This window comes from Ixodes scapularis, unplaced genomic scaffold (assembly GCF_016920785.2).
Source record: "Ixodes scapularis isolate PalLabHiFi unplaced genomic scaffold, ASM1692078v2 PGA_scaffold2__306_contigs__length_199485367, whole genome shotgun sequence".
In the NCBI taxonomy this organism is placed as follows: Eukaryota; Metazoa; Arthropoda; class Arachnida; order Ixodida; family Ixodidae; genus Ixodes; species Ixodes scapularis.
Genome location: NW_024609857.1, coordinates 2,237,426 through 2,264,539, shown reverse-complemented (window position 1 = coordinate 2,264,539; position 27,114 = coordinate 2,237,426). Strand labels below are relative to the sequence as shown.

Here is a 27,114-nt window from a genome sequence, read left to right as displayed (position 1 = left end):
GGGGCGCACACTTAAAAGCATGCTTCAAAGGCTCCGGTAGTGCGCTGCGCGGAGCCCGGCAACGGTTTGCTAAAGGTCCCTAATGTTGGTCCATGATAGCGGAGCAGCTGGCTTCGACATTCTCGACAGAAACCGGGTACAAATGTGCGAAGAAGTGACTTCGGCACGGGTAGCAGGGCCGAAAAGGAGAATTCAACACAGTATATCGTCGGCGCCATAATCGGACCTTTCTGTATGCTGAAGGAGAGGGGTGATGAGTCATTTATCGTTTGAACCGCATCCCCTCCCCTCCTTGCAAGCATACCGCACGACGCTCGGCGAGTTCTGCTTCCATCGTTCGATATTGCTCTTTTCCGGGAATAATGGGCGCGCTATAGTATTTCGGAAAGTTAGTTCGAAGCGTCCTCGACGTCCCCTCCCAAAGCCTCTCACTCCGTGCTCTTCGAGTGTCGGACGATTTTGCTTCCCGTGACGAAGGCTGCGGAGTGCACCGCAGCGAGTCGCGAACCCGTCCGTCACTGCGGCGTGGGAACACTGCCCACGGCGACCTCGAAGAGCGCGTGTCTGCGCGCCACGCCGTCTGGTCGCGAGAACGGCACCGAACGGGTCGTGCGCTGCGCTCGGCGGCTGGCGGCGGGAGACTCCGAGCTGAGCGGTCCCAGAAACGTCGGGTGCCGGCGTTGACGTCAGCGGCAGCGGGGGAACGCCGCACGAGCCGAGACTCGGCCAGGCGGTGACTCGCCCCGCTCGACTTTTCGGGGCCGCCCACGCAGCGCGCCGCCGTGGGCAGATCGCCGTCGGAGCCCGCCGCCGCCTGTGACCCGTTTCAGCTTGCGATGGACCGCTGGCGGGCGCTACCAGCCATTCAGACCAATCACACGCTGTGAACGTGTCACGTGGCTGCGTGCCTCGCGCGTCGCTGCGCCGTTCCTCCGCGGCATTCACACGCCATTGGATTGGTCCCAATGACTCGTAGCGGCCGCTGCGGTCATCGTTATGTAAACAAAAAAACTATATATAGGGCGAAAAAAAAAGCAGGTCACAGTTCTTGTTTAGGGTCTTATACATGCACGTGGAGGAGCGCCCTCTTTGTTCAGTGTGCTTATATTTCTTACAACGGCCTCCAAATTCCAAGCTATACGGCAGGTACTGTTACAGCCTTTCCAGTATGTTCTTTTGGTGCCTATTTTCGCAATTGCATTGTATTTCTATTCAATTTTATCGGTTCTATTGGCAAATTTAATTTAGTTACCGTCGTAATCTTAGAGAAGTAGAAACACAACAAAGTTAAACTCCGGCAAACACTGAATTGCGTAGAGTGGAGAATCTTAAGAATTTGAAAAACACTAGCATAAGGTACTAGTTATTTACGATGTAAGACAGTAAACTTACTTCTTCCCGATTGCATATTTTTGCTGTACATTTTTTTCTAAATATATATTTTAGGCGACCCCTCGCTTTCACCGAAAGTAGGCCCCAACGGGTAGCGAGCGCAATTTCTTTTTACAGCGAGAGCGGTTAGTGGTACGCTTTGCGGCTTTGGCGCCGTCGACCGCGCTCCATCGACGCGAGGCATTTTCGGCACTCCCCCAAAAGATTGCACACTGACCACACACCGCTCGACACAGCTCTGACGTCACGTCACGGATCACGTGACCTCTTACCTGGCCTCAGCTGACATCCTGACGTGTCCAGTCAAGTCACGTGTCACAGTGACGCCACGCGACCTAATGACGTCAGGTGACACCGTCAGTCACGTGATGTCATGACGTCACGTGACTGACGGTGTCTTTTTTGGGCCGTGACCTTAAAAACGACCTAAAAATATTATATGCGTCTATTATTTCTTCGAGAACGTTAAGACACACCGCAAACTAATTATCTCTATATGTAGAGGGGGGATCGGTGGCCGAGTGGTCTAGCGCACACCAGCTCGGAGCACGTGGAGCGAAAGCTCGCGCTGCAGAACCCAGGGATCCTGGGTTCGAGCCCCACCCCTGCCCGTTTCGATCTGAATGAGCATCGTACCGGCGTGCGGTCGTGTATCACTACTGCGTGGTGCACGTTAAAGACCCCAGGCTAGCGGCTGTACCGCACTGGCTAAATTTCTCATCTACAGCTGGGAGACTCGTCGCTCTTGTGAGGCAGACCAAGTTCTAGGCTGTATAAACACACACACAACCCAATTTTTTTTAGCGCTCTGTTAGCGCTGTGTTAGCGAGAAGTGCTTTGTTAGCACTTCTCGCTAACACAGCAACTATTTAGTTGCTGTGTTAGCGAGAAACTATTTAAGAATAGTTCCTTTATTGTTTGCTGGAAAGACTTGCGTCGTTAAGGGAAACTTGCCCACATTATTCCACCCGCAACGCAGAGAAATGGAGGATGGTCACGCAACGAACAAATTATGGCTATCAAATGTTAAATTTCACACTTCCACATTTACTAAATAGTTTTAGCATTGATGATATTGACTTTGATAGTTTAACCTTCCAAGACCTGCGCTTATATTTTTGTACGTGATCATTCTATGTTTTTTGTACTTGGGTGAACCTTGGTTTGTAGAAATGTCAACCGGAGATGTGCAACGGTTTCACTATATACTTTGCCTTTTTTGTATTTTTTTTTTTTCCGCCTGCTTGCTGCTGACGAATGTAAGGGGCCCGAGGACCAGTCAAGCTGCCTACTGCAGCTTTTTTCCTTTGGGCCCCCCATCATTTGATGGAAATAAAGTTATTATTATTATTATTATTATTGTTGTTTTGGATTGTTTAAAAATCACGCAACATATAAGCAAAAGTGAAAAAAAAAAAAAAAAGTTCAGCTGCTCTTTTCTTACTTTGCGGATGTTTTTGTTTTTGTTTTAACGCTTGTATTTGATCGTGCGAAATGTGTATTTTTCGCGACGCGGTGCATGACATTTTGGAAGAGGGTGTTCACAATCTAGAGCTGGAGTCATAGAAACGTGAAGCCACCAAAAAAACAAGCTGATGCGGGTTGTCTTCAAATCATTACAATGTGTACAGTAAGTGTGCAAAAACGACAGCCCGTTCCATGCCCGTGGTGACCGTTTCGGGTAATAAGGGTTCATCGTTTGCTTTTAATACAAATACGGCAGATCGGTTCAGTAAAGTGGCAGTCGCACTGCTCATACCTCGTACAAAAGAGACGCTGTTCGCTGCAGATACGGTGACAGAATTACCCGAGGACACGCCTGAAGCGCGTACGAAAGCATGTTTCCTTCATTCATGCTTCGAACATGTCAGCAGACTCTGTTTTGCACGATTTGTTGGCAGTCTGATCCCGGTGTACGAGAAAGAACCCCGACGCTTTGGGTATCCCGATCAGCTTGGGGCACCCAAAGCGCCGGGGGAACCTAAAAGTCCGAAACGGGACGTTGTTCGAGCGGCCGTTCCCACGCGATGCTCCTCAATGCCTCGCGCGGAGCAGCGCCGCGACCCCAGGGAAACTTTCCAAAAAAACGCTCGCAGCCGGTTCCTTCGTTTCGCAGCGAACGCTCGCCACCCGAATTTCCGGCCCCGCACGATGATTAATTGGTGCTTTCTTCGATCGACCGGAAATTTATCTTTAATCTTTTATCTCGGAGGTAGGGACAGCGAACTCGGTCATAACATCCAAAATCCTACCGGAAAAAATAAATAAATAAAAACGCTACGCTAGTTGGAGTCACGACGATGATTTTTCGAGTATAATCGATTGCCGCACGCAGTCTTGGAGACGCGAACCCAAGCACCCGATTTTTACGGTTCTACCCGCTGACCGACAAAGCACGAGTCGTCCTATTTGTGGGCGATTCGTGCGACTCGTTCCACCAGAGAGCGAAAAGCAACAAACACTGCGCGCAGTTTCTTGGACTCTTCGGTCCTCAACTAGCCAGAAAAATGCGCGTCATACTTCGTTTTAGCTTCAGTCCAGGCGTCGTCGACGCCACTTGCTGACGTAACCAATCAAACAGTGTCGAAAGTGGTGTTTGTGATCTTTCTGTACGTGTTCCATCATTGTAAACAGAAAAGGCCCTGTTACTCGCTCTTCTGACGCTGCTCAATAGGTCCCAATAGTTCGTAGCGTCGGCTGCGCTTCGACCTAAGCTGAAATGAAGGATAGGCAAAACGCCATTCGTACCGCGGAATATTCTTCGGTAAGCTATCTCGTTTTTGTCGACAACCAGTGGTTGTTGCTCCAGTGAGACAAGATCCTTAAGCCGCACTCTCACAACTCAGACATTATAAAAAAAAAGATATGTTTGCTGCGGAAATGACGGTGCTTCATACATGAGCATGGGCCGAACATGTATGACGCTAGTTTGTTGTACGATCAATAATCGTATAGGAGCGATAAATACGGCCCAGAGAGTGTCTGCAAGTGTCCTTTTTTCCGGTGTGACGCTCATAGCACGCTTCGAAGCATGACGCCGTATTCATCAGCATCGAACGAATGAGCACTCGACAGATTGTTCCGACCAGATGTTCTCTCTCGTCTAGTTCACCGTGTTGTCGGCGACGAGCGTCCATCGCACGAACACCGGGGCCGGCAGCAGATCGCGAAATCTGCGCGGTGGACATGGGGCCGGAGGCGACGGCCGCTGCGCCCTTTCCAGCGCGCTAATTGATTGACGACGTTGATTGTTGCGGTTTCGCCGAGACGGCCGCGCACGGCGAGAGCGGGCGTCACGACGTGCGCGGGAGAGAGGCTCGCTCATTAATTTCCGGGTCGATTGGTTTCTCGACGGGAACATCGCGTGGGCAACGGGCATCCTCGATTGGCAGCCGCCGGTCGTGAAAGGGCAGGGCCCTCCGGACACGACTACCGATTAATCGCGCGCCCGGCCACTTGACCCTCGCTTGACGGCCGTGCTTGCGTCTCTCGGTCGTCGGACGCGCCGACCCGCGCTGCTCCCGACATCGGTAAAAAGCAGTTTCCGAGATAAAGACGCATTAACTCCCTTAAATTCGCCCCTTCGTACGAATAGTTTGCTCATTCACGAATGGCTGAATGTGGGCGTGCGTCCGTGCGTGCGTGTGCGAGCGTGCGTGTAAATACCAGCTAGAAGACAAGGCCTTTGCCCCCAAACGTCATCATGAGTGGGCCCACGCAGCGCCAACGATGACGTCATGGGTGGGCCTTGTCTTCTAGCCGGTATTGGTGTATGTCTATCTCTGCGAGGGTCAGGCGCCAAATCGAGCTGTGCCCACTGCCGCCCAGTGGCTACGCAAACGTTTCGTTGACAGCTGGGCCCAAGTTGCGGGGAGCCCTGGCTACAAAGAACTAATTCGCGGGGCATGGCGAGCTGTGGTCGCATCGTTGTCGCGCCACTATCCCCGAAGGTGCGGCCCTGTGGGGTTCGACTCCGAAGAAAAAATTCCGAGAACTCGGTAGAATCTTTACCAAAGCCCGAAAAGGAGGCCTCCCGACGGGACCTCCGGCCGTGTAATGAACGCGTTCCTCGGACTTTGAGGCGACGCCAAAGCCTTTGCCACCAACAAAGGACGGTGTTACGTGCTCCGCGGGATGCAGCCCACACCGCTGCGTCCGAGGGCGACGGATGTTGCTTCCAACCAGTCGTTATTCCCCGTTTTACAACTGTTCGAACCCGGCAATTATGTTCCGAACTTATCCGCGCGGGTGGTGGGCGGCCAGCACGTCGTGAGGCTGTAGCGCGAATGCACCGAGTGAGCCTAGAGGTGGTTATCGACGTTGTCGAAGCTACAGCTGCAACAGGAACACATAGAACATCAGTCTGGACGATAGTGCAGGAGACGCGATGGCGGAAAGTTGTCATAATGACTTCGATCCAAACGTCTATTCTTCTAGTTAACAGCATGAAAACGTTTATACCCGGGCAGATTTTAAACACGCACAAAAATAAACTGCCGAATAACAACTGTTACTTTGTTTTGTACAGAATTTTCGATCGCCGGTGTCAGCCCCACTTTGGGCGCCAGGAGTGAAGCTTTCCGTCAGTCCCCCTGAACGACTCCCGCCACCGACTCCCCACAATTCAGGAACACCACCATCGATGCACTGTATGGCCTTTACGGGAACCGTATCGCTGAAGATAAATATGAAAGAAAAGTATATTATATACGGCGCCGCAACTGCGCATGCATAGTCTTCCACTGACCTCAGCCGTTCGTGGTAAGTCCCCTTGGTCCAGTGCGAAACTGCTCTGTGAAAGCCAGTAAGCTAGGGTATTTTTATCATCACTCGCTTAGCTCTGAAGGCACGGTTTCTGAGTCAATCAATAAAGACATACAGTTTTGAAAAATTGCCATGGCGAAAATGGAGATTAGCAGCAGAAAACAAAAATTGGGTTGTGTGAATGTTTATACAGCCTAGATGTAGAACTTGCTCTGCTTCAACGGGCGAGCAGTCTCTCAAATGTAGATGAGAAATTTAGCCAGTGCAGTACAGCCGCTAGCCTGAAGTCTTTAACCTGCATCGCGCAGTAGTGACAGACGACCGCACGCCGGTACGATGCTCATCCAGATCGAAACGGGCAGGGGTAGGGATTGAGCCCAGGATCCCTGGGTTCTGCAGCGCGAGCTTTCGCACTCCTCGTGCTCCGAGCTCGTGTGCGCTAGCCCACTCGGCCACCGAGCCCCCATTAGCAGCGGAGATACACTACTGTCGTGTTCTCAAAATTCATGGAGCACAACACAGTTGGTCCATGGACAAGCGATGTTAAGGTGTCCCGTTTTTCCTTCCTACCCCAAAAAATATATCGTAAAAAAAGTTATGTTAGGATTGTGTACAGAAAAAAACAACTCGCAAAAGTTAGTGCTGGTGTATAAAACTTTGTATTGATTCGAAGGGGCGCCGATGCCGTGTTCGCGTTACCGGTGTCGAACACTCTACTCAACGGGGGATGAGTTTGCCCGCAGGTGTCAATGGAGGACGAACCGCGCGCGTGGACCACCACAGTCGGTCGCATATAAATGCCGCTCCACCACCCACTACTCCGCTGTCCGCCCGTCTCCGGGGGTCTGGCAGCAGGAGTGCTCCGAAGAACCCGAGTTCCGTGCGCGCTCCGGGGGCGAGCCTTTTAATTGGCGCCTTTCGGGGACCCAGCGGCCTCGCTGAATTCGACGGCGTCCCGACCAAAGGACGGTGGGCGGATTCCTCCCGTCGGCAAACTCTCGACGCCGTCCCGGACTCCCAGCCCCGCCGCTGATGGATGTTCCCGACGAGAGCTCTAGGGGCGGGCCTGCACGGAGAAGCAGCTCCGCGTGCGCGCACAACTACCTAAAAGACAAGGCCTTCGCTCTCCTGACGTCATCACGAGTGGCTCCACGCAGCACCGCCTGGCTCGCACCAGCATCGCCACGAGCGCGTCTCGCAGCGTCTCACAGCGAGCTCGAAGCTAGCACGCTGCGACGCCAAGAAGGACGCGTCTCCTTGCGTCGACCCTCGTCGAGCTTCAGCGTGTTTGCCGCCTGGTCCACTAACGATGACGTCACGCGCAGGCCTTGTCCTCTAGGTGGTGTTGGCATAGCCCGCGAAGTGCACGACGGCGGCGTGTGCTGTACCGGCGTGCTCCAGGAGTCGCGGGATCGGGGGCGTGCGACGTGGGTCCAGGACGGCCGACCCGGCGGCCGGGGCTCCGCGAAACCGAGGCGAGTCCGGCGCGCCCCTCCACTTAGCGATGCTCTCCTCGGCGCCACCGGCTCGGATGTCGGGGCGAACCCTCCCACCTCCGGGTCGTGTCTGCTCGTGGCCGGAGATTCTGCGCGGGTGGCGCACTGAGCGACAGCCTGAAACCGGACTCGTTCAGACTCCGCCCGCCCTGTCCATGAACGGCCCTGCCTTCGCCAGACTAATGAAGCCATATTGCATTTCCACTGATATCCTACTAAGCGTACTTACCAGTAAGAAGACGCACAAATCGCGGACACGCGTGCATCTTTATTTTTTTTAAATTTATGAATATTGTCCACTTCGAACAAGGGCTATGACGGGTATGGGGTCACACGAATTAAGCCTTTCACACGAATTAAGCCCCCCCCCCCCCCCCCCCCCCATACAAGTTCATATATATATATACGATAAAAACCCAAACAAGACCTCCCATTAGGCGTCCATTAAGAGTGTATTAAAAGCGCTAGGCGATTGATTGGTTTAGGCGATGATGGCACACTCAGACGCAGAAACAGGAAGAACGCCGTGACGTTGCGCTTTAGGCTCAACTTGTCTACTCAGGGCGCATACGTGCGCCCTGACGAGGCCCCGTTCCTGAAAAAAAAAAGGTTTTCGTTGAGCGCTCTTCTCCTCGTTCCGCTCTCCACGATGAAGGCGCCGTATCGCGCATGCAAGTCGCTAGGATTGTCTGCGGAGTTCCGGATCTCATTAAAAAGTTTTCTTAGATCGTTTTCCCACCTCCGCTACGCTCTCCGGAACGAAGACACTGATACTCTAGCCTTGCCAGCAGATCCCCCCCGATCTTGTAGCGGGTTCCGGAGAACGTTGCGGGACAGTGTGACCCCGGCGTTAAGCCGGGGTCTCACTCCTTTTACTTCATGTAAAAGACAGTCTGCAAACACCAGACATCGCAATATCCGTGGTTTGAATGCCGCGTGCCGAGTGTCTCCTTGAACTCCTTGCCACGCGGCATTCGAAGCACGGATGTCGCGGTGACCCGCGTTCGAATCTGTACGCAGACTGTCTTTTGTATGATGCATGAGCAGTGTGACCCCGACATTACAGAAAACGTAGCGGGATAGCAAAACTTAAATAGCGTTAGTTAGTCCTTTATCACGCACAAAAATGAGCGTGTTGCCAAAATTCTTTACGTTTCTGCAGAAATAATTTTGTGATACAGTGGTTGATTTACTGAGTAAAGCGTCAGGATAACAAAAAAATACTACAAGCGGATAGTGCGCTTTAACCAAGAGACAGAAACCGTGAAAAAAAAAATAAAGAACAAAGTTGGTTAGTGCAGTACGAATAATAACCTCGAGGAATAAAATTCATATTCAGCGCCTAAACCGGGCTTCTTTATCCATCATATCTGACCTTCATTTTCTCAGCTGTTGCTACGACAGCTGTCGGAGGGCGCGCTTCCGCCTCGCTCGATCGACGGAGAATCGAAGGGCCAGAGGGAATCCGTCGAGTCAAGAGAAGCGCTCGCCGCCGTTCCTCTCCAATGTCGCCAATGCCTCGCGCATTTGCGACATTGGAGAGAAACGGCGGCGAGCGCCTCTTGACTCGAGGGAGTAGCTAGCAAAGGCGAAAAAAAGAGAAATTGTTTTGCATCAGGCAAAGTATGCGAGAGAAAAAAAAGAAACCTACATCGAGTCACAAGATTCCCCTAATGTTAAGAGATCCACATTTCATAGCGGCACAACCGCCGTGACGGCGCCACGGGAAGGCCGTGGGAAAAGAAAGCGAGGGTCGCTGCGCTCCGCGGCATCCTTGTGACACGCTCTGCGCACCCGGCGCACCCGTTCCGAGTGGCGCGAGGGAAGAGCCTCGCGAACGGTCGGTCGCCCGCCGATCCGATCTCGATCGGGGAGACGTGAGCTGCCTTCTCGGCGAATCACTTCCCGACGATTGCTTGGGCGCCTCGTTCAGATCGACACCAATTTGCCTCTCCATAAAACACACACAAAAAAAAAGAAAGTTCGGGCAGGTCGTTCTCCCAGTCCGATAACCCGGTAACCCCGCCGGGCTATCTCTTTGGGCACCAACAACCGGGAAGTCGTCGTCGTGCAGCGTGGCTTCCCGAGCTCGCTGCGACTTCGCCGGTGCCTTGGCCCGGCACAGTTCCCTCGGGCTCCGCCGGTTTATTACGCAAAATAAGACTTTCCGCCGATGTAGTGCTTATATTCGTAACGTTTACGGCCTGTAGGGGCCGCACTATGGTTCCTATCAAAATGGCTGTCGTCTGGATGATCGTCGTAGAACAGCAGTACGAGACTGTGACGCGTGAGTAATTCTCGTTTTGTGAAATATGAGCGATATAAGAGCATTAAAGCGCGAAACACATGTACGACCAATCCGTCCGATCCGACGTCCAATCGGGCAATACGACGGACAGTGGCGAGTGTTTTCAGCGCTCTCCGGTGCTACGAAAACCCTCGCCCCCGAAGGTAATTCCGGCAGTTTGCACGTCGGATCGAACGGTTTCATCGAACATGTGTTTCGCGCTTAACGCCATACCTCCACGTCAGGAAGGCGTAAACGAGCAGCTTTATTCTGAAGCCGATCATCCGTGTTACTAGTGTGCATGGCAGGCGAGGGCAACGACAGGCGAAGAGAGAAGGGGCGAGCATTAGGAAGGCACGACGGGAGAGGAAAGCAGTGCAGGGCGAGAGGAGAAAGAGAGAACACTACGAATGTTTGAGAAAAAAAATTAAGGAGGTTTCTCTCCTCCTCCCCAGTCTTTCTAGTGCTTGTCCTTTCTCCCTTCGCCTCGCGTTGCCTTCCCCTGTGCTGCAGGCAACTAGTGACACGGGGTATAGGGAGCGCGAATCTCACGCCGCGGTAGCACCATCGCCGAAAGTTGGGAATACCTTCTAGCCCTTTCAAATTTGTAAACATAAAGGTTTTTTTTTTTTTTTTTTTTTTTTTTTTTTTTTTTTATGTAGCCGGTTGTGGTATTTTGTAACATCTTGAAGTGGTCCTTGCTGTTCTCAGTCTGACCTCGGTACGACTGTCGCGCTTGTTCGCCAATGTAGCGTTTACCGTGCCTCACTTCCATTGTGACCTCCACGGAAATGGCAGTAAAGAAGTAAATAAATAAGAAACATCGGGTATATTGAACAATTATTTTGTATTTTCACGGAAATAAATAATACTAGTAAATAAAAAATAGACAAAAGATCCGTTATGTTTAAAACATTGAAATGAATTCTGGACTGGAATAAATTATTTTAGATTGTGATTTTACTAATCGCATATCGTTTTGTGGATTAGAAGAGAACCGGTACACGAGGGTAGAGATCCAAAAGGCCTGCATTTTGGTACGACATTTTTAAAATATAGAGGACTATGTTACCTGCATTCATTCGAAAGCTTGCAGCCTTTTCACTGTGATATACCCGCGGTACCCAAGCGAGGGTGTCGAACCGAACTCGAACCGAAAATCGGAGCAGAGACGTTATTTTTGAACGAACCGGGACAGTACCGTAACCAAAATTTTTAGCAAACCGCTGCCGTGCTCCGCGTACCGCACTACTGGAGCCTAAGAAGCGTGATTTTAAGGGCGCGCTTCTCGGTCGCGGCATGACTCCGGGCGCGCGCTTAAAAGCATGCTTGAAAGGCTTCGTTAGTACGGTACGCGGAACACGGTAACGGCTAAAAGTCCGTACTGAACCCGAACCGGAACGAAACCGTAATTTCGTGTGGCGGCTACCGATTCGTTGGAAAACGGTTCGGCGTTGTAGAATGTGAGCCGCGTCTTAAATACGGCGGGTGGCGGCGCCAAGTCAATTAAATTTTTGCGACAGCGGCGTCAGCGGCGCAGTTTCGACTAAACAAACGGCGGCGACGTGGAGACAGCTAAATAATAATGAAACCAAGAAAAATATTTCACGTCTATGTTCAGCACGACTTGTCGTCGGCGAGTCGGCGCGGTGGTGTACACTTCTATATTTTGCTTCTCCTTCTCATGGACCGCAAGGGACACTACGAGAGTGTTGCTCCGACGGAGCTAGCGTTGCTCCGACGGAGCTAGCGTTGCTCCGACGGAGCTAGCGTTGCTCCGACGCAGCGTTGCTCCGACGCAGCGTTGCTCCGACGCAGCGTTGCTCCGACGCAGCGTTGCTCCGACGCAGCGTTGCTCTGACGCAGCGTTGCTCCGACGGTCCTTGGCCAAGACCGTCTGCTCACGACCGGGCGGCTTGCTCAACGGAATGTGCCCGCGCGACCCTTGTGGACCCTTCCCGTATAAATAGTTTAATCGCTGACCTCAATTTTAGATTAAGAGGTCAGTCTCTTCTTGTCATCCCTTTGTTTTCTGAGGCAGTGCACGGTGATGAATGCTCGTCGAAAAGAAAGTGTCATCAATTTTATCTTCTCGTTTCGTGTGGTATAGACGCTTTCAGCGCGCGCCAGATTGAGCCGCCATAGCCGACCTTCTATTGTCTTACCAAGATGCCCAGGCACTGAAGCGGGCGTTAACAAGCCTCCAGAGAGACCTACGCTTTGGGAGAAGGAAGCAGTAACACCTAAAATGGCAATAACCTGTCCTACTGTGGTAATGACAAAGTGAAGCGAACGGAATAAGAGGGAAGAAAAACTGAAGGTCGGTTATGGCGGCGCCCATGCACAGCTGCCTGAAAGCGTCTATAGAGCTCAAATAAACGCCGCATGGATTACCTTCGCAACACATGGCATCTACACTTTGCTTTTAGTGTGTCCTTTTTATTTCGACACGACTGTAGCTTAACACTGTCGAGCTAGAACAGTTCGTGGGAGCTACGCGACGCCGGCACGCCGGTCAAACCTTTCTCTCCTGAGAGGCACGTCAGCATCGAGTTGCAATCGTGAAAGATCGGTCCCGAAACTCTTACCAGGACGCGGTCAAACAGCGCGAATCCAGCGCTTCGATCAAACGCGGGTGGCTCTTGCTGATTTACGATAAGGAAAGGGGGACATTGAAAACGAACAGACAAGACAGGCTTCATCATCGTAGTTCAGACGTATCTTCTTGAACGTCGACTCGCTCTTGCATCTCCGGGCTCGCGAAAAACGCCGCGACGATTTGTTTCATGCCGCTTTGTAAATGAGCAGCGCGGGCCGTCTCCCTTTATCAACGATGACAGTTGTGTTGACTTCATAGCGATCGAGTTCGTATACTCCGTTTCAGCTTCGGCCCGAGCGTGGCCGATGTTATGAGCAGAAGGACCAATCAAACAGCGAAAGAGGCACAACGTCATGACGTGCTCTCTCAACGAGGTAGTGCTCTCTGCAGTTGATATGACCAGCCGGTATTCGCTATCTCTCCGCGCGCGCTCCTCTGCTGGCTAGTCCTATCAAGAGCAGGGAGCACGCCATGACGCAGCGCTTTTTGCGCTCTTTGATTGGCCCTTCGGCTCATAACATCGGCCGCGCTCGGACCGAAGCTGAAACGAAGTATAGCAGCCGTCGAAGACGGTTATCGCGGCCTCGGCATTCGGGCCCGTTTAAATCGTGTTAGCGTCGACATTTCACTGCACGGACACGAACCCTATAGCGTTGGCGGAGAAGCCGCCTGCGTTTGTTATTCGAAATCCACGTGCCCCAAACCATGCCGAGCTCTCCGATTGGTTGTTCGTCTCCAGCGCCGTATAGGTGGCGGGGCGGTAGATCCAAGATGGTGGAAGAGACGGGGATAGATTTTCCAGGATTTTCCGTGCGCCTGCTCGCTGACGCTGGTCAGTGCGTCAAAAATGATTTATTTTCCCACAAATGCGAAGCGGTTAGGGGAGGATCATATTACAGGTGACGGGGATGTGAATACGCGTTAGCAAAACGACCATGCTGATATTTCAAAGTTGCATAAACCTCCTCTTGCGAAGCTTTGTGGTGAGCGAGCGCGTTTTAGGCACCGGCCACGTTACTGTTTGTGGCAGAATATTTTTAAGGGTGATGAAGATATCGTGTTTGCTCTTTGCCTGGCCATTAGTGCCCTAAAAAGTAGGCCGCGCACGTTAACCGTCAAGCTTCGGAAGAACAGCGTTCACTGTATTGACGTCTTCGTGTCACAGGCTCACAACTTGGTGTTTACCGTCTCAGTTTTAGTGTATTGCAACACGTGATCAAGTTGCTGTATGGTTATTGATAGGAAGTTTGTTACCGCAGGCTACACTGCGGTGTAGCATTACAACCGGAAGCTCGCGCTGCGCCTTTGAAGCACAATATTCAGCGCGCGCCAGGAGCGTTGCCGTGCTCACGGCAGCTGCCTCTTACCATAATCGGCGTGTTCAATGGTTTTATTTATTGCTCTATCAAATATAAATATTTTGATAACCCGTACAATTTTTGTACTGTATTATTTGCGACGTTGCGGCCCCTCTCGTCAAAACACAGATGCGCTTAAAATGCTTCGGGCAGTTCTTTATTTACTTTGTAATTACCTGAAAGCAAGTACGCGTATTTCATCTTTTAAAAGTGCTTGGAATAAATGGACATGTTCCTTGTAACGGCCTTAAAGCGCGAACCCATTCCCGATGTGTATTGCTCGACAGATCGTTGCGCGACCAGTTTTCTCCTACTTAAGGCAAAGAACAGATTTTTCGTAGACAGTACTCTAGAGCTCTACATTACTAGCGGGAGTGTTTGCCGTCACGGTGAACACCGAATGAAATGATGGCCACGCACAAAACCAGAAATCCGCAGCGTATGCGATGTACGCCGCGATTTCCCCCCCCCCCCCCCTTTAATTCGCAACGACTCCTCTATTCTCAATGCCCCCCTCCCTATTTTCAATTCGTAAGGAAACCCCTGGATATGCGAAAAGTCCCTAATGAAACTAGACATCCCGCGGTCCTTCGTGCAACATAGTTGCAAGGCGGAGCGCAAGAATTCCTATTTTAACGTGCTCACTTTTTTAGGTTAGAACGGCTTCACGCATCAAGGCCGACAGCCCCTGCCACGGTTTCTGCGCCGCAGCCACCGCTGCCGTCCCCGTTCCTCTGGTTCTCCGTTTGTCCGCGAGAAGGCGAGCGGCGGGCTGGAGTTGCCAATAGCAACAGCCCGCTCTCGCGGGGATCGGGAGCTAGTGGGACACCGGAAATTCTTTTTTTTAGAGCGCAGCCCTTAGGCCCCCGTTTCCGGGTTGAGCTTGAGCGGCGTCGACGTCGCCGTCGGCGTAACCACGCATTGCATCACGTGTGACGTCACGAGGGCAAAATAATCCACTGAATTCGGCGGGAAGTTTTCCCGTTAAATTTAGCAGAAAAATTTCGGCGCTAAATTTAGCGGAAACATTTTCCGCCAGATTTAACGGGGAAATTTTACCTTCGTTACGTCACGCGTGACGCCACTCAATCCGAGAAAATATTCCCGCTAAATTTAGTGGAAAAATTTTCCCGGGTTGAATGGTGTCACGTGTGACGTCACGTGAACGAATGTGACGTCACGTTAAATTTAGCGGAAAACTTTTCTGCTAATTAAAACTTTGGTTTAGGCTAGTTGGTCCATGGTAGGTATAAGGTTTAAAAGCACAAACAGACAGGGACAATAGAAAATAACACAAACGAGAGCGCCTTCTCCCTGTCGTTTGTGTTATTTTCTATTGTCCCTGTCTGTTTGCGCTTTTAAACCTTATACCTTTTCTGCTAAATTTAGCGGGGAAATTGACATCACGTGACCTCAACGCCAATTCAGTTTTCCCGCTAAATTTAGCAGGGAAATTTTTGCTAAATTTAGCGGGAAATGTATGTAAATTTCCCGATAAATTTAGGGGAAATATTTCCCCGCTAAATTTAGCAGGAAATTTTGCGAAAATTTTTCGGTAAATAGAAGGGGAGCATGAGAGGAGGAGGGGAGGTACGGAGGAAGAGGAGCGGCATAGCTTCCCCTTCGTACCCTTCCCTCCTCCTCCTCCTTAAGAACTGCGCTCTAATTCGGCAGTACAGAGAATTTCTTTGTACCGCCGAATTTATTTTTTCCTTTTTTTTTTCCGTACGAGAACGTCACTTGCCTTCTCTCACCTAAGACCGCGTTCGTGAATACCAACTTTTCTTCTTACGATCTTACGATGTTCATAATTTACGAACGTCTCAGCTAAAATGTCGTTGCCTAAGAAGCTCTTCGTGAATCTTGCTTGTAAGTTAAGATCATCGTAAGAAGAAAAAATATCTGTATTCACAAACGCGTTCTTAAGTGAGAGGAGAAAAGCGATGTTCTGGTGCGGAAAAACTAGAACTTCCGGTGTCCCGTAAGCTCCCGATCCCCACGAGAGCGGCTTGTTGCCATGGCTACAGCATCTTCGGCAACATGAACAACCAATCGGAGAGCTCGTCAAGGTTCAGAGCACGTGGATTTTGAAAAACAAACGCAGGCGGCCTTTTAATTTTGAATAATAAACGCAGGCGGAGTGCCTTGCTAGGCCTATGATCCGCCGAGCTACTTGGCGGAGGCTTAGTCGGTGGGATCGTTGCCGTTGTATACCTTTTTCCGGATGTTTGTGGATCCAGCGTTCATCTCCGTCGTGGTCAGTTTCAAGTACAAACTTCATTTTTTCTTGCTGCTTTTAAGTCGGGACGTCGGTAGGTCGTCACGGTCAAATATAACTGAGCGACGCTGTCGGCCATGTTGATTTGATCGTAAAAAAGTGCATAAAACAGCTCCGGAGCTGTCGTTGGATTCCATCGTAACTTCCACGAAATTTACGATAATTTCGTTTCGAGGGTACGCACATTTTTAGAGTAAGATCGTTTCGTGAATCTGGCCTCAAAAACTTTGAGTCCTCGATGCTACAGCCGGCAACTCGCTCAATGTTGCACGCGGTTCCAGTCATATGGAGGCACTCCAAACTATCGTTTCGGCTTAAATCCATACGCAGCCGATGCTACGAGGTAATACGACCGATCAAGAAGCGTCAAAAGCGCAAAATATAGCATTTTCTGTTTATATTTGGTTCAGCGATGACAGAACACGTACAGAGACATTACGAAAACCACGCTGGTGAGCTTTTGACGCAGTCTGATTGTCCCATCAGCTCATTGTGTCGGCGGCGTCTGGACTTAAAATTATACGAATTCTACAGAATCTTAGTCCCATTCCATGGCAGTGGTCATCCTCCGAAAAACATTGAGCTGTCGTGAAATGTGCTCCGAAGAAAATGAAAGGTGGTTCTGACAGTAGATGCTGCCCTAGAGAAAGCGCTAAGCATCAAGATCCGTCGGTCTTTTCTATTCTTGTTTCCTTCGTTTTGTACATCTGCATTGCTATGGCTCATCATGTCAAATGCCCACGGCAGAGGAGGAAAGTAGCCTGTTTCATGACAGTGTTTTACAAGGTATACGGCTTTTTGCGCGCGCTGAAGAGCATGCATGCTTCGAAGTCACAGCGTGAGCTTCCGATAGCTATGGTGCCTGGAGCGCGTCCTCGACTGGTCTGTTTACAGTGTCCTCAAAACTCGTCCCTCGACTTCAGCCAGATAAAGTCACAGAACTTTCATGCTGTCGCCGGCCGCTAATCTGGCAGTGTCGCAGCAGCGGTGGCGTATGTGGCAGATGCCAATTCTGCTGCAAGTTGGTCTCCAGCTTGACAGACGGAAGCTTCGGCAATCAGGAGTTGGGACAACACGACGACAGCCACACTCGCGTTCTCCCGTGCTTTCTTCTAGAACTTCTACGCTTAACCGCCAAGATGGCGGCATCCAACAGCATGCCACTTCGGCTTTAAGACGTCATTTGTTACCACTTCGGGACAAATTTGGATACATGCATGGGCGGGATCTAAACACAGCAGTCGGAGAAGTTTTCCAGGCATCGTGGCACAGCAGCTCGTCATTGCTACGCTAAAACTGCCTAATGAAAAGTGATGCGACGGATTGAGCTGAGCGGCCTTCCTCGCTTTCCCCGCGCAGGTGCGCGCTGGGCTTCAGCGCCAGCATGATCTGCCAGCGCATCCCGGGCCTGACGTCGGCGCAGCGGAGGCTGTGCACATCCCGGCCGGACGCCATGGTGGCCATCGGCGAAGGGGCCCTGCTCGGGATGGCCGAGTGCCGGCGCCAGTTCAGGCACCGGCGCTGGAACTGCACCGACACTGGAGCCTCGGAAGCCGGCTTCGGGCACGTCTTCGCCATAGGTGGGCGGCCGAAAGGTGTCCTTCGTGTTCTGTTTTTTCCTTTTTTTTCCTGTCTTTTGCCCCGCATGCCGTTCTGTCTCTCTTCTTTTGAAGTCGCTGGGATTTTGATTATACACCAACTCGCTGTTTATGAACAATTTCACGTTCGGGCAGTTAGCAGAAAGCAGATTCACGTGAAGCGTCTGCACATTCGCCGTGCCGACAACAGCCGCACCGCAACGGCGTCACGCCAGGGCCGTGTGTTGTTGCATATCAGGGAGGTAGGAAGAGTACCGGCTCAAGCCAGCCAGACAAGAAAATCCCAAGTGAATGCCGAAGTAGAGGTCGCGGTAGGTGGCGCCGATTCAGTTGTCCTTTATGTCGAATAGCGTCTTTTGGTCTGGTTCGTTGTTGGTGATCGTTGAGGGCGTGTCCCTCCGGACCGGAAATTCCCCCCTCTGTTGGCGTGATGTCACCTCCAGAAGATTTCTAGCGAAACAAGCCCCCTTCCTTGCAAAGCCCTCCACACTTTCCAAGTGAGCAAACGCTGGAGAGTAAAGACAGGAGGCGGGTCCACTCGCCTTCTCTCCAGCGTTCGCTCCGCGGCTTCGCCAGAGTTTTTCTGCCGGTGCTGGTCCTCTCCATGCCACGGCTCATGGTTCCTACCGGAGCCGGGAAGCCCCAAATGGGAGCGAACGTAAACGCTCTAACGGTACACTTGTTTATAGAGCCCCGCGTCCGAGGTATTTTGTCTCGAACAAGTCTGCTTTTGAGAACTCCCCTTCGAAGGTGCTTTTTCTTGTGTACTCTCGTGGTCGTGACCTTTAATGTGCTTTGTATTGTTTATAGCTGCTCTTGTGAGCTTTGTTCGAAATCTGTATTTCTAGTGTATACCATGTATACTGAGACCATTTTTTGCGTCGTGAACATAGTGTTTTTTTTTGTTTTTTTTGGGAAGAGGCGTTCGTGCATTTAATATTGTATAATCACTGTTGAGAAATTGGAGAGAGCGAGCAAGCTTTCCCAACTTGGTCTCTTTTGTCTCAGGCACTGCCCTTAGTTTCTCAAGTTTCAGTTTCAGTAGGCATTAGGGTGACCACCCGTCCCGCGACTCGCGGGACTGTCCCGCATTGAGGGTTCGTGTCCCGCGTCCCGCGAGAAATTGCTGCATCTTCAAAATGTCCCGCGTTTCATCCTGTCGTAAAATTCACTCTGCATTTCATGGTGCTGCCCGAAAATGGGGCACGCGGAAGTGCGGAGGTCGCTAGTAATTGTGTGAATCGAAATGGTACGCCATGTAACGTTCTATGATCTATCCAAGCATTGCGGGAAGCGACCGTCGTTCTTGCAGGAGGACCGACGCGGATGCGCCGTTCTGCCTCTCCATTTGGTGGGAAAATATTGTACGAAAAAGTTCTCGCCAAAAGTTTAAATATAAAATGTTGTAATTATTTCAAATTGCCATGCCAATGCAATAAATCTGCCACGGATTTCTTTTTTTTTTTTTTAGTGAAGGCAGCCAGTTACACATGCAACGGTCGAAAAAGAACATAATGTTACAAATTTGTGTAGCACCATGCCAATGCGAAAAGTTTGCTGTGGATTTCTTCTTCTTCTTTTTTTTTTTCAGTGAAGGCAGCCACACATGCAAAGGTCGAAATAGAGCATAATGTTAAAATTTTGTGTAGCACCATGCCAATGCGAAATGTTTGCTGTGGATTTTTTTTTTTTTTGTGGAGGCAGTTACACATGCAACGGTCAAAAAGTGAAAGCCGTTTACCACTCCCTGTAACGCCGAATTGGAGCGCAGCTCTTGAGGAGGAGGAGGGGAGGGTACTGAGGGCCACGTGTTCTCGGGGGGGGGGGGGGGGTCACGTGACCTCGGGGGTCACGTGCCCCCTCAGAGGTCACGTGACCTCGGGAGGGGGTCACGTGACTCCCCAGGTCACGTGACCAAAATTTTTCCGCTAGATTTAGCGGGGAATTTTTTTCCGCCAGATTTAGCGGGGAAAGTTTTCCGCTAGATTTAGCGGGGAAATTTTTTCCGCTACATTTAGCGGGGAAATTTTTTCCGCTACATTTAGCGGGGAAATTTTTTCCGCTAGGATTTAGCGGGGAAAGTTTTCCGCTAGATTTAGCGGGAAAATTTTTTCCGCTAGATTTGACGGGGAAATTTTCCCGCTAGATTTAGCGGGGAAATTTTTCCGCTAGATTTAGCGGGGAAATTTTTTCCGCTAGATTTAGCGGGGAAAGTTTTCCGCTAGATTTAGCGGGAAAATTTTTTCCGCTAGATTTAGCGGGGAAATTTTTTCCGCTAGATTTAGCGGGGAAATTTTTCCGCTAGATTTAGCGGGGAAATTTTTTCCGCTAGATTTAGCGGGGAAATTTACCCATAATGCACCGCGCGGTTACGCCGACGGCGACGGCGACGCCGACGGCGACGGCGACGGCGACGGCGACGGCGACGGCGACGGCGACGCCGCTCAAGCCGGGAACGGGCCCCTAAGAGCTGCGCTCTAAAAAGAACATAATGTTAAAAAAATTGTGTAGGACCATGTTGATAGAAGTAAGCGTGGACAGGAAACAATAACCAGAAAAATTTTTACTGTTTCTTATTCCCATTTGCATTGAGTTCTCTTTCAGTCGATTTTTATGTTTTCAACTTCGGCACATGTAATACCATCTTTGGCATTCAAAATAATCTATCACAGGTAGTGAAAATTATTCGAGCCTAATTGCTGCAATACAATTAGCAGGTGTATAAACAGTACGGGATAATAAATGTGTTAACAGAGCCTTGGTTCGTTGTGTGCGTCTACTACGTGCCGCTTCACGTTCACGCACAGCATGATCTCCATCCTAACACCTAGGGTGAGACCGAGCGCCGAGCAAACGGGCCACCGAAGGCGAGAAAGAGCAGGTGGCGCCCTCTGTTGGCGCCGAAGCCGACCAACTACGATAAGCGCGCGCATCCTCCGTTAGTTTTCTGCGACACGACGCTCGTACAATACAACGAGCTCAACACAGCTGACGCTGTAAAGCAGGTCAAAAGCATTTTTAGAGCGCAGCTCTCAGGCGCCCTTTCCCGGCTTGAGTGGCGTCGGCGTAACCGCGCGGTGCATTATGGGTAAACGTCCCCGCTAAATCTAGCGGAGAAATTTTCCCGCCAAATCTAGCGGAGAAAGTTTCCCGCTAAATTTAGCGGAAATATTTCCCCGCTAAATCTAGCGGAAATATTTCCCCGCTAAATCTAGAGGAAAAATTTCCCCGCTATATCGAGCGGAAAAATTTCGCCGCTATATCTAGCGGAAAAATTTCCCCGCTAGATCTAGTGGAAAAATTTCCACGCTAAGTTTAGCGGTAAAATTTCCCCGCTAGAATCTAACGGAAAAATTTCCCCGCTAAGTCTAGCGGAAAGATTTCCCCGCTACATCTAGCGGAAAATTTCCCGGCTAAATCTAGCGGAAACAAATTCCCCCTAAATCTAGCGGAAAAAAGCCCCGCTAAATCTAGCGGAACAATTTCTCTGGGGGGTCACGTGACCCCCGTGGACACGTGACCCCCCGAGGTCACGTGACCCCCACGTGACCTTGGGGAGGGGGTCACGTGACCCCCCCGGGAACACGTGAACCTCAGTACCCTTTACTCCTCCTCCTCAAGAGCTGCGCTCTAATTCGGCGTTACAGGGAGTTGTAAACGGCTTTTTTTTTTATTATCCGAAACAATTGGAAACGATGCCTGGACATTACCGTGAAGCTAAGAAACTAAAGAACTCAGTACTTGTGGAGTAGAAAAACAATTCCCAAGAGCCGAATACGAAGTTCCCGCGCGATCCGAGCCAACGCAGTGACGTCAAAGATGGAGTCGTCCCAGTCGTCCTGCAACTCGAGTTTCTCTCACGCCTCCGAACCGACCCGAAGTTCGCCCGTGTCCCGCGATCAACCGCTTGCGTGCCGCCTGTCGCTGTGAGCAGACGACGCTCCACTTTCGAGTTTGAAGTGCTTTGGGCGCTCCTTCAGCGATCCCAAAGTCTTTGAAATGGTCTCTTCATTTGTTGTCTGTATAAATATAGTCCTATCTGTAATGAAAGTTTTAATCCATAACGTGTACCGGCGGAGTACTCCAGAAGGTATATGCAACGATACGATGCTGTGTTTTGTTAATATTTTCTGTTTCATGAAAACGGAGGGGTAAACATAACCAGGAACGTGCCGTTAAGTAGCTTCGCCGTCTTCCTCTTCTTCCTCTACCCATTTGCTACCAATGAAAATAGTTAAAACGCAGCCACTGTGGTACGGCAAAAGTTCGAACATGCTCGGACTACCGGATGTCTCAAGTAGCGGCCACGTTCTTTAAATCGACAGCAACGTTCGGTTTCTTAACCTGTCACACTACGATTTTGTGCAGCGTTGCCTACAGATGGTGCAGTTTTTCTATAAAACTTTCAAAGAGCGAACTTACCTAAGGAAAAAGTAAAAAAAGAAAAAAAAGGCTTAACCTCTATGGAAACGCAGTGTAGGCGTTAAGCCTTTTTCTTTCTTTACTTTTTCCTTGGGAAAGTTCGCTCTTTGCAAATTTTATAGAAAAAATGCACCACCTTTGGGCAACGCTGCACAAAATAGTAGCGCGATAGATTAAGAAACCGAAATTTGCTGATTTAAAGAGCCTGGCCGCTAATTGAGACATCCGATAGGAATCATTCGGCCATCCAAAAGCTACTGGGCAACTCCCAGGACCGGACCTATGGGAGGGTGATTTGGAAGTCGCCCAGGGTGCCCTCAAAAAAAGGGCGCCTCCCCCCCCCCCCCCCCCCCCTTTCTTTAATGTTTTTAGCTTTTTGATTTATTTGAACACGATCGGACGTTCGTTCTTGGAGTACGGTTCTCGTTTGACAAAACGCTCGTGTTGGGCAACTACTCACATGTTTACTAACACCGTGATGTCGTATGTAGTAGATATAGCCTATAGGGGCGTATGAAAAGGGGCGGGGGGGGGGGGGGGGGGGGACGTTTGCCCAGGGCGCTTGATGGTGTAAGGCAGGCCCTGGCAACGCCACTCCCATATATAGTTCACAAGGAGTATCCAGAGGACTGGAGGCTGTGCGGCAATTACAGGGCAATGAACTTTCGCCCAGACTGACCAGTACCCACTCAATTTAATTACTCAATTTCTAAGTGAAAGCTAGGAGAAAAGGAAATAAACTGTTTCTCTTTACCTGCACCACCTGACGGTATAACATGTTTAACCCACTACCCCACATGCACAACTTTGCTGAACTCCTGACTGGGCCAGCTATCTACGCCAAGATCGACCTGGTAAAGGCATACAACCACAGGCCAATCGAGCCTGCATGCGGATATCTCCAAAACGTCTATCACTACTCTATTCGGCCTGTTCAAGTAAATTCGCATGCCTTTTGGAATTACGAAACTCCACAATCCAGCCAGTTTGACCTAGTCAAACTGGCTGGTGATATCGTTCTATTATCTCTTGCATCGCATCACATCCGGCGGCATTAGGTCTCTTCAATCGAACGTGAGAGTTGTTCGAGACTTCTCGGATAAGCAAATACGCAAACTGCGGAAGTTTCTGGGGCTCAACTTTCATCCGCGCTTCATTCCACATTGAGCACAAATCAGCGAGCCTCTCACAGACTTGCTCTGCGGTCCGAAGAAACCTTCGATAAAAATACCGTGGACTGCGCGGTGGGTGCGTTGACTGCGGTCAAACATGCCCTCACCGACACCGCACCTCTGGTATACCCACAGCCAAACGCCCCAACGCGCGTCATAGTCGATGTTGCCGTGGGCAGTCTTGGTTGTGTGGAATGCGTGTTGCAAAAGAAACTCTGGAATTTCGCCGCCAGTACGCGCTCCGCAGCCGCGGATTCATCTATGACCGCCAGTTAATCCTCCCTATGGATGCGGCGTCGGTTCGCAGTCAGAATCGCCACGAACTCGACAGCGGAGAGGCAAAATGACCACTACTCAGTTTTCGGCTTGACCGGGGCTGCCCACAGGCGCGAGCCGATGGAGAAATTATGCTCGCTCCTCTCGTCTTGCACATCCACCGCCGGGCACACGTCCGAACCGCGGCGCCGGTCGGCCAGCTCGGTCCAGCGCGCGTCTGGACGCGAGGAGCAGCGGGCACGCCCCTAGTGCGCTGTCGGCACAACAAACAAAGGCTGCAGAAAAAGCGGACGCTCCCGGCGCTCGATCACGACGCACGGACTAGGCGACACCCTCCCCAAGTTGACGAATGGATCGGTGGCAGCCGGGACACCGTGGCGCCTGCAATTAAAAGCCAGCCCCGGCGCGAGCACGCACGAATTGCGCAAGGCGCCGCTCCTAATCAACCCCGGTGGAGGTGCGCATAAGCAGCATCTGCGCCGGTCAGTGGCAGCGAAGATACTTTCGCGGTGCTGGCCATAACCATTACGCGCCGCACGGACGTGCCCCGTCAGCCGCTCTTGCAGCCACACTCGTCCTTCTGTCGATCCGCGGCCAGATCCGTACACAGACGCGGCCGTCCCCCGCTCCGAGCCCGAAGAGCACCATTTCTTTTTATGGCGTCCATTAGAGGATGCCCGTGGACACGTTTAGCGACCACACCGGGGGTCCCTCGTGAGGCCCCGTGGGGGACCGGGAAACGCGCCGGCGAACCCGCTATTGGACTAAGACCGGACATCCCGACAGAACTATTCCAAGACGCGTGGACGTCGACCAGTGACCGCGATTTCTGCGTACAGAAAGCGTAACGAGCTTGACCCCCACGGGCCAAATATGAATCCGAGTCCTTTCCCGTAAGTTCGCTGGATCCCACGATTACGCATCTTCAGAGGTGATACGGCATGGTGCAACGCCGCCAGGAGCCATGCCCATGAGCTCGCGCATATTTGCTTGGGCTGAAAGCATATCTTTGGCTACGGGTGACGATGCCCCGAGGTCGGTTTGGGCAGACCGTGACAAGGCTTTGGAACCGTGGGCGCGCGCGCGCGCCGAGGTTGCTTAAAAGAATGTCCGCGCGGGAGCTCACTCAAGTAAAGCAGTTTCCGGGGTCAGTTCTTGCGCCTGTGTATTGTAGTTTTAGAAATTTGTTCTCTGTCGCCTTTCGAAAGAGCAGAAGGTTCTGGCGGCTACCATACTCGTGAAAAAAATAATAAGGGCGTGCCATATACAGTTCTTTGCCTTATTTCAGGGTGCCTTCATGTGCGCTTTGCTTACGGTGATGACACCTGGCCATTTTGTTCCAAAAGCTTATTTGTTGGTTTTCTTTTTTTTTGAAGCGCGTGAAACAGCCGGTGTCTGCACGCTCTCTTGGTGGTGACTGTGGTACGGCGATATTTTGTTTTCGACAATTTCTTTGCATATTCCCCGTGAGCGCGTGTTGTTAGCATCGGGCAGTACAAAGGATGGCATCGCACTAAACAGAAGGGAATTGAGGCACCCTACCTTATCCATTGGCTTGCCGAAGATACCTTCGTGAATCGCCAGCATGCTGCGCGTCGGCTTCTCCCGCTTGCGCTTATTGATACTATCTCTCCGTCTCTCTCTCTTTCTTTCTTCTCTCTCTCTCTCTCTTTCTGTGCATCAAATCGGCATTCGATACATTCGCCCTGTACGCACTAGCTGCCAAGTGTCGGGCTCCTGCTTGAGTGATCTATAAGTGGCGCAAATAAGGCGGTTCTTTTGTTCGCGCCGTCTCGCCGACTTCCCTCGCAGCACCCTTGCGCGCGGTCAGGCGAAACGACGCCGCCGATGATTTGGGGACGTCCACAGACGCGCCTTTTCGATCGGTTCGCTCGAGCACGACAAGCCGATTGCCCGTCGTGAAGCACGCACGTTGTGTACGCCAGTGCATCTCTGTCGGGCCTGTTGGGGTCCGGCCTTGCCCCAGACGATAGATGGGCTTTGGCGGCCTACTTTTGTTGATCTGTACTTCGCAGCGGGTGCCCGTAATTCGTGTAGGGCCGGGTGACGATTCGAGGTTTCATCCCTATCAATCGCTCCGTTTTAATCAATTAATTAATCGAATAATTAGTTGCGCTGACCTGCGGGCCTCATAGCAAATACCGTATTTTCCCGGTTGTAGTCCGCGGACTATACATATTTAAAAGTTAATATTGTAGGCTGCGCGGACTATCTACGCCTGCAAACTATGCAGGACTTTTGTTTTTCAAGATCGTTCATTATGACGAGACGCGAAGAATTTTGTGAATGAAAGGGATCTTAATAATGATTTATGTATAATAGAAGCTTCTTTGTGAGCTAAGAAAGCAGACATTTATCAAGGTGTGCCGTATAAGGGGTATTCACACGAGGGAGAAATCCCGGGGATTTCTCCTCGGCACGCGCGCATCACGAGATGAAAACGTGAGGCTTTTGCACATCGCAAAGCCTGACGTTGTCGTCGTGGGATGCGCGTGCCGGGGAGAAATCCCCGGGATTTCTCCCTCGTGTGAATACCCCTATATGAGAAGATTTCCGTGTCGGCTAAGCACCAGGGCCCGTTTGCTCGAAGCCGGTTAACTTGAACCGCGGTTAAAAGTTAACCGCCCTTCCCTACTAGGTACCTAGAAGTACCCAGCCAAGTTTGGGGAGGGCTGGATGAGCGATAGCTCCGTGCTTTATTATGGGGTGGTAGCTGGTGTCACCTACTGGCTGTAGCGAATATAAGTGGCTTCCATGGAAAGGTTCCCGAAATGGGGGGACCCAAAAAATGCGCGCTGCCTGGTTTTCGCGACGCAGCGCGGCATACATTTGAGCGTATGAAACAATATTTATTGCTCGTCGTACAAATAATCGGCAAGGTAAAACTAAATTAACCCTTGTTTGGAAATTCCCTAAATATTTGGCTGTATGAAGAGAAGAAAAGCGTCGTTGAAATTTCCTTCCAAGTTCGAAAGAGGACGACGAAGTTGAGTCCTAGAAACGATGAGAAAGAAGTGAGCAGGGAAAGGCGGGCGGTGCACCGGCAGCATGGTTGGCCAGCATGTAAGAACGGTATATAACACCGCCATAAATTGAAAAACATGTAATTCGGCTCCACTGAAATTTGACCTATTAGTAAATTACCCGAACATCGAGAAGAACGCTGGAAGTGTAATTCTACGATCGGCGCGCGCTGGCCTTCCACTTCTAAAAGATTTAAAGTAAATAATCATAATAAATCTTTGACGAACGCGCGTGCACGGCAACATTTGTTTTAGGCTTTTTGCTTTGGAACAGTTATTACTGCAGACGCAAGCAGGTGCAGTGCGTGTAACTACACTCGTAGCATGCACCTCGGTGCTTTTGAAATTTAGCAAAAGGTCTATGGGAACGCTCTCTGCTTTTGTGTGCTATCAATACCCGGCCGCTTGAGTCAAGGCAATCCACTTTC

The 27,114-nt window shown here is 50.9% G+C and overlaps 1 protein-coding gene across 2 annotated transcripts in view; it reads left to right on the top strand.

Moving 5' to 3' along the window:
- The window catches only part of LOC115311524 (protein Wnt-7b), a 141,928-nt gene that overhangs the window by 55,506 nt on the left and 59,308 nt on the right, over window positions 1–27,114 (top strand). Inside the window, exon 2 of one of the 2 annotated variants that reach the window (XM_040221690.3) lies at window positions 17,534–17,754. In XM_040221690.3, coding sequence (XP_040077624.1) covers window positions 17,534–17,754 — 221 coding nt within the window. Of the gene's footprint in view, window positions 1–17,533; window positions 17,770–27,114 lie in introns of both variants that reach the window. The other variant, XM_040221689.2, reaches the window with a different exon arrangement.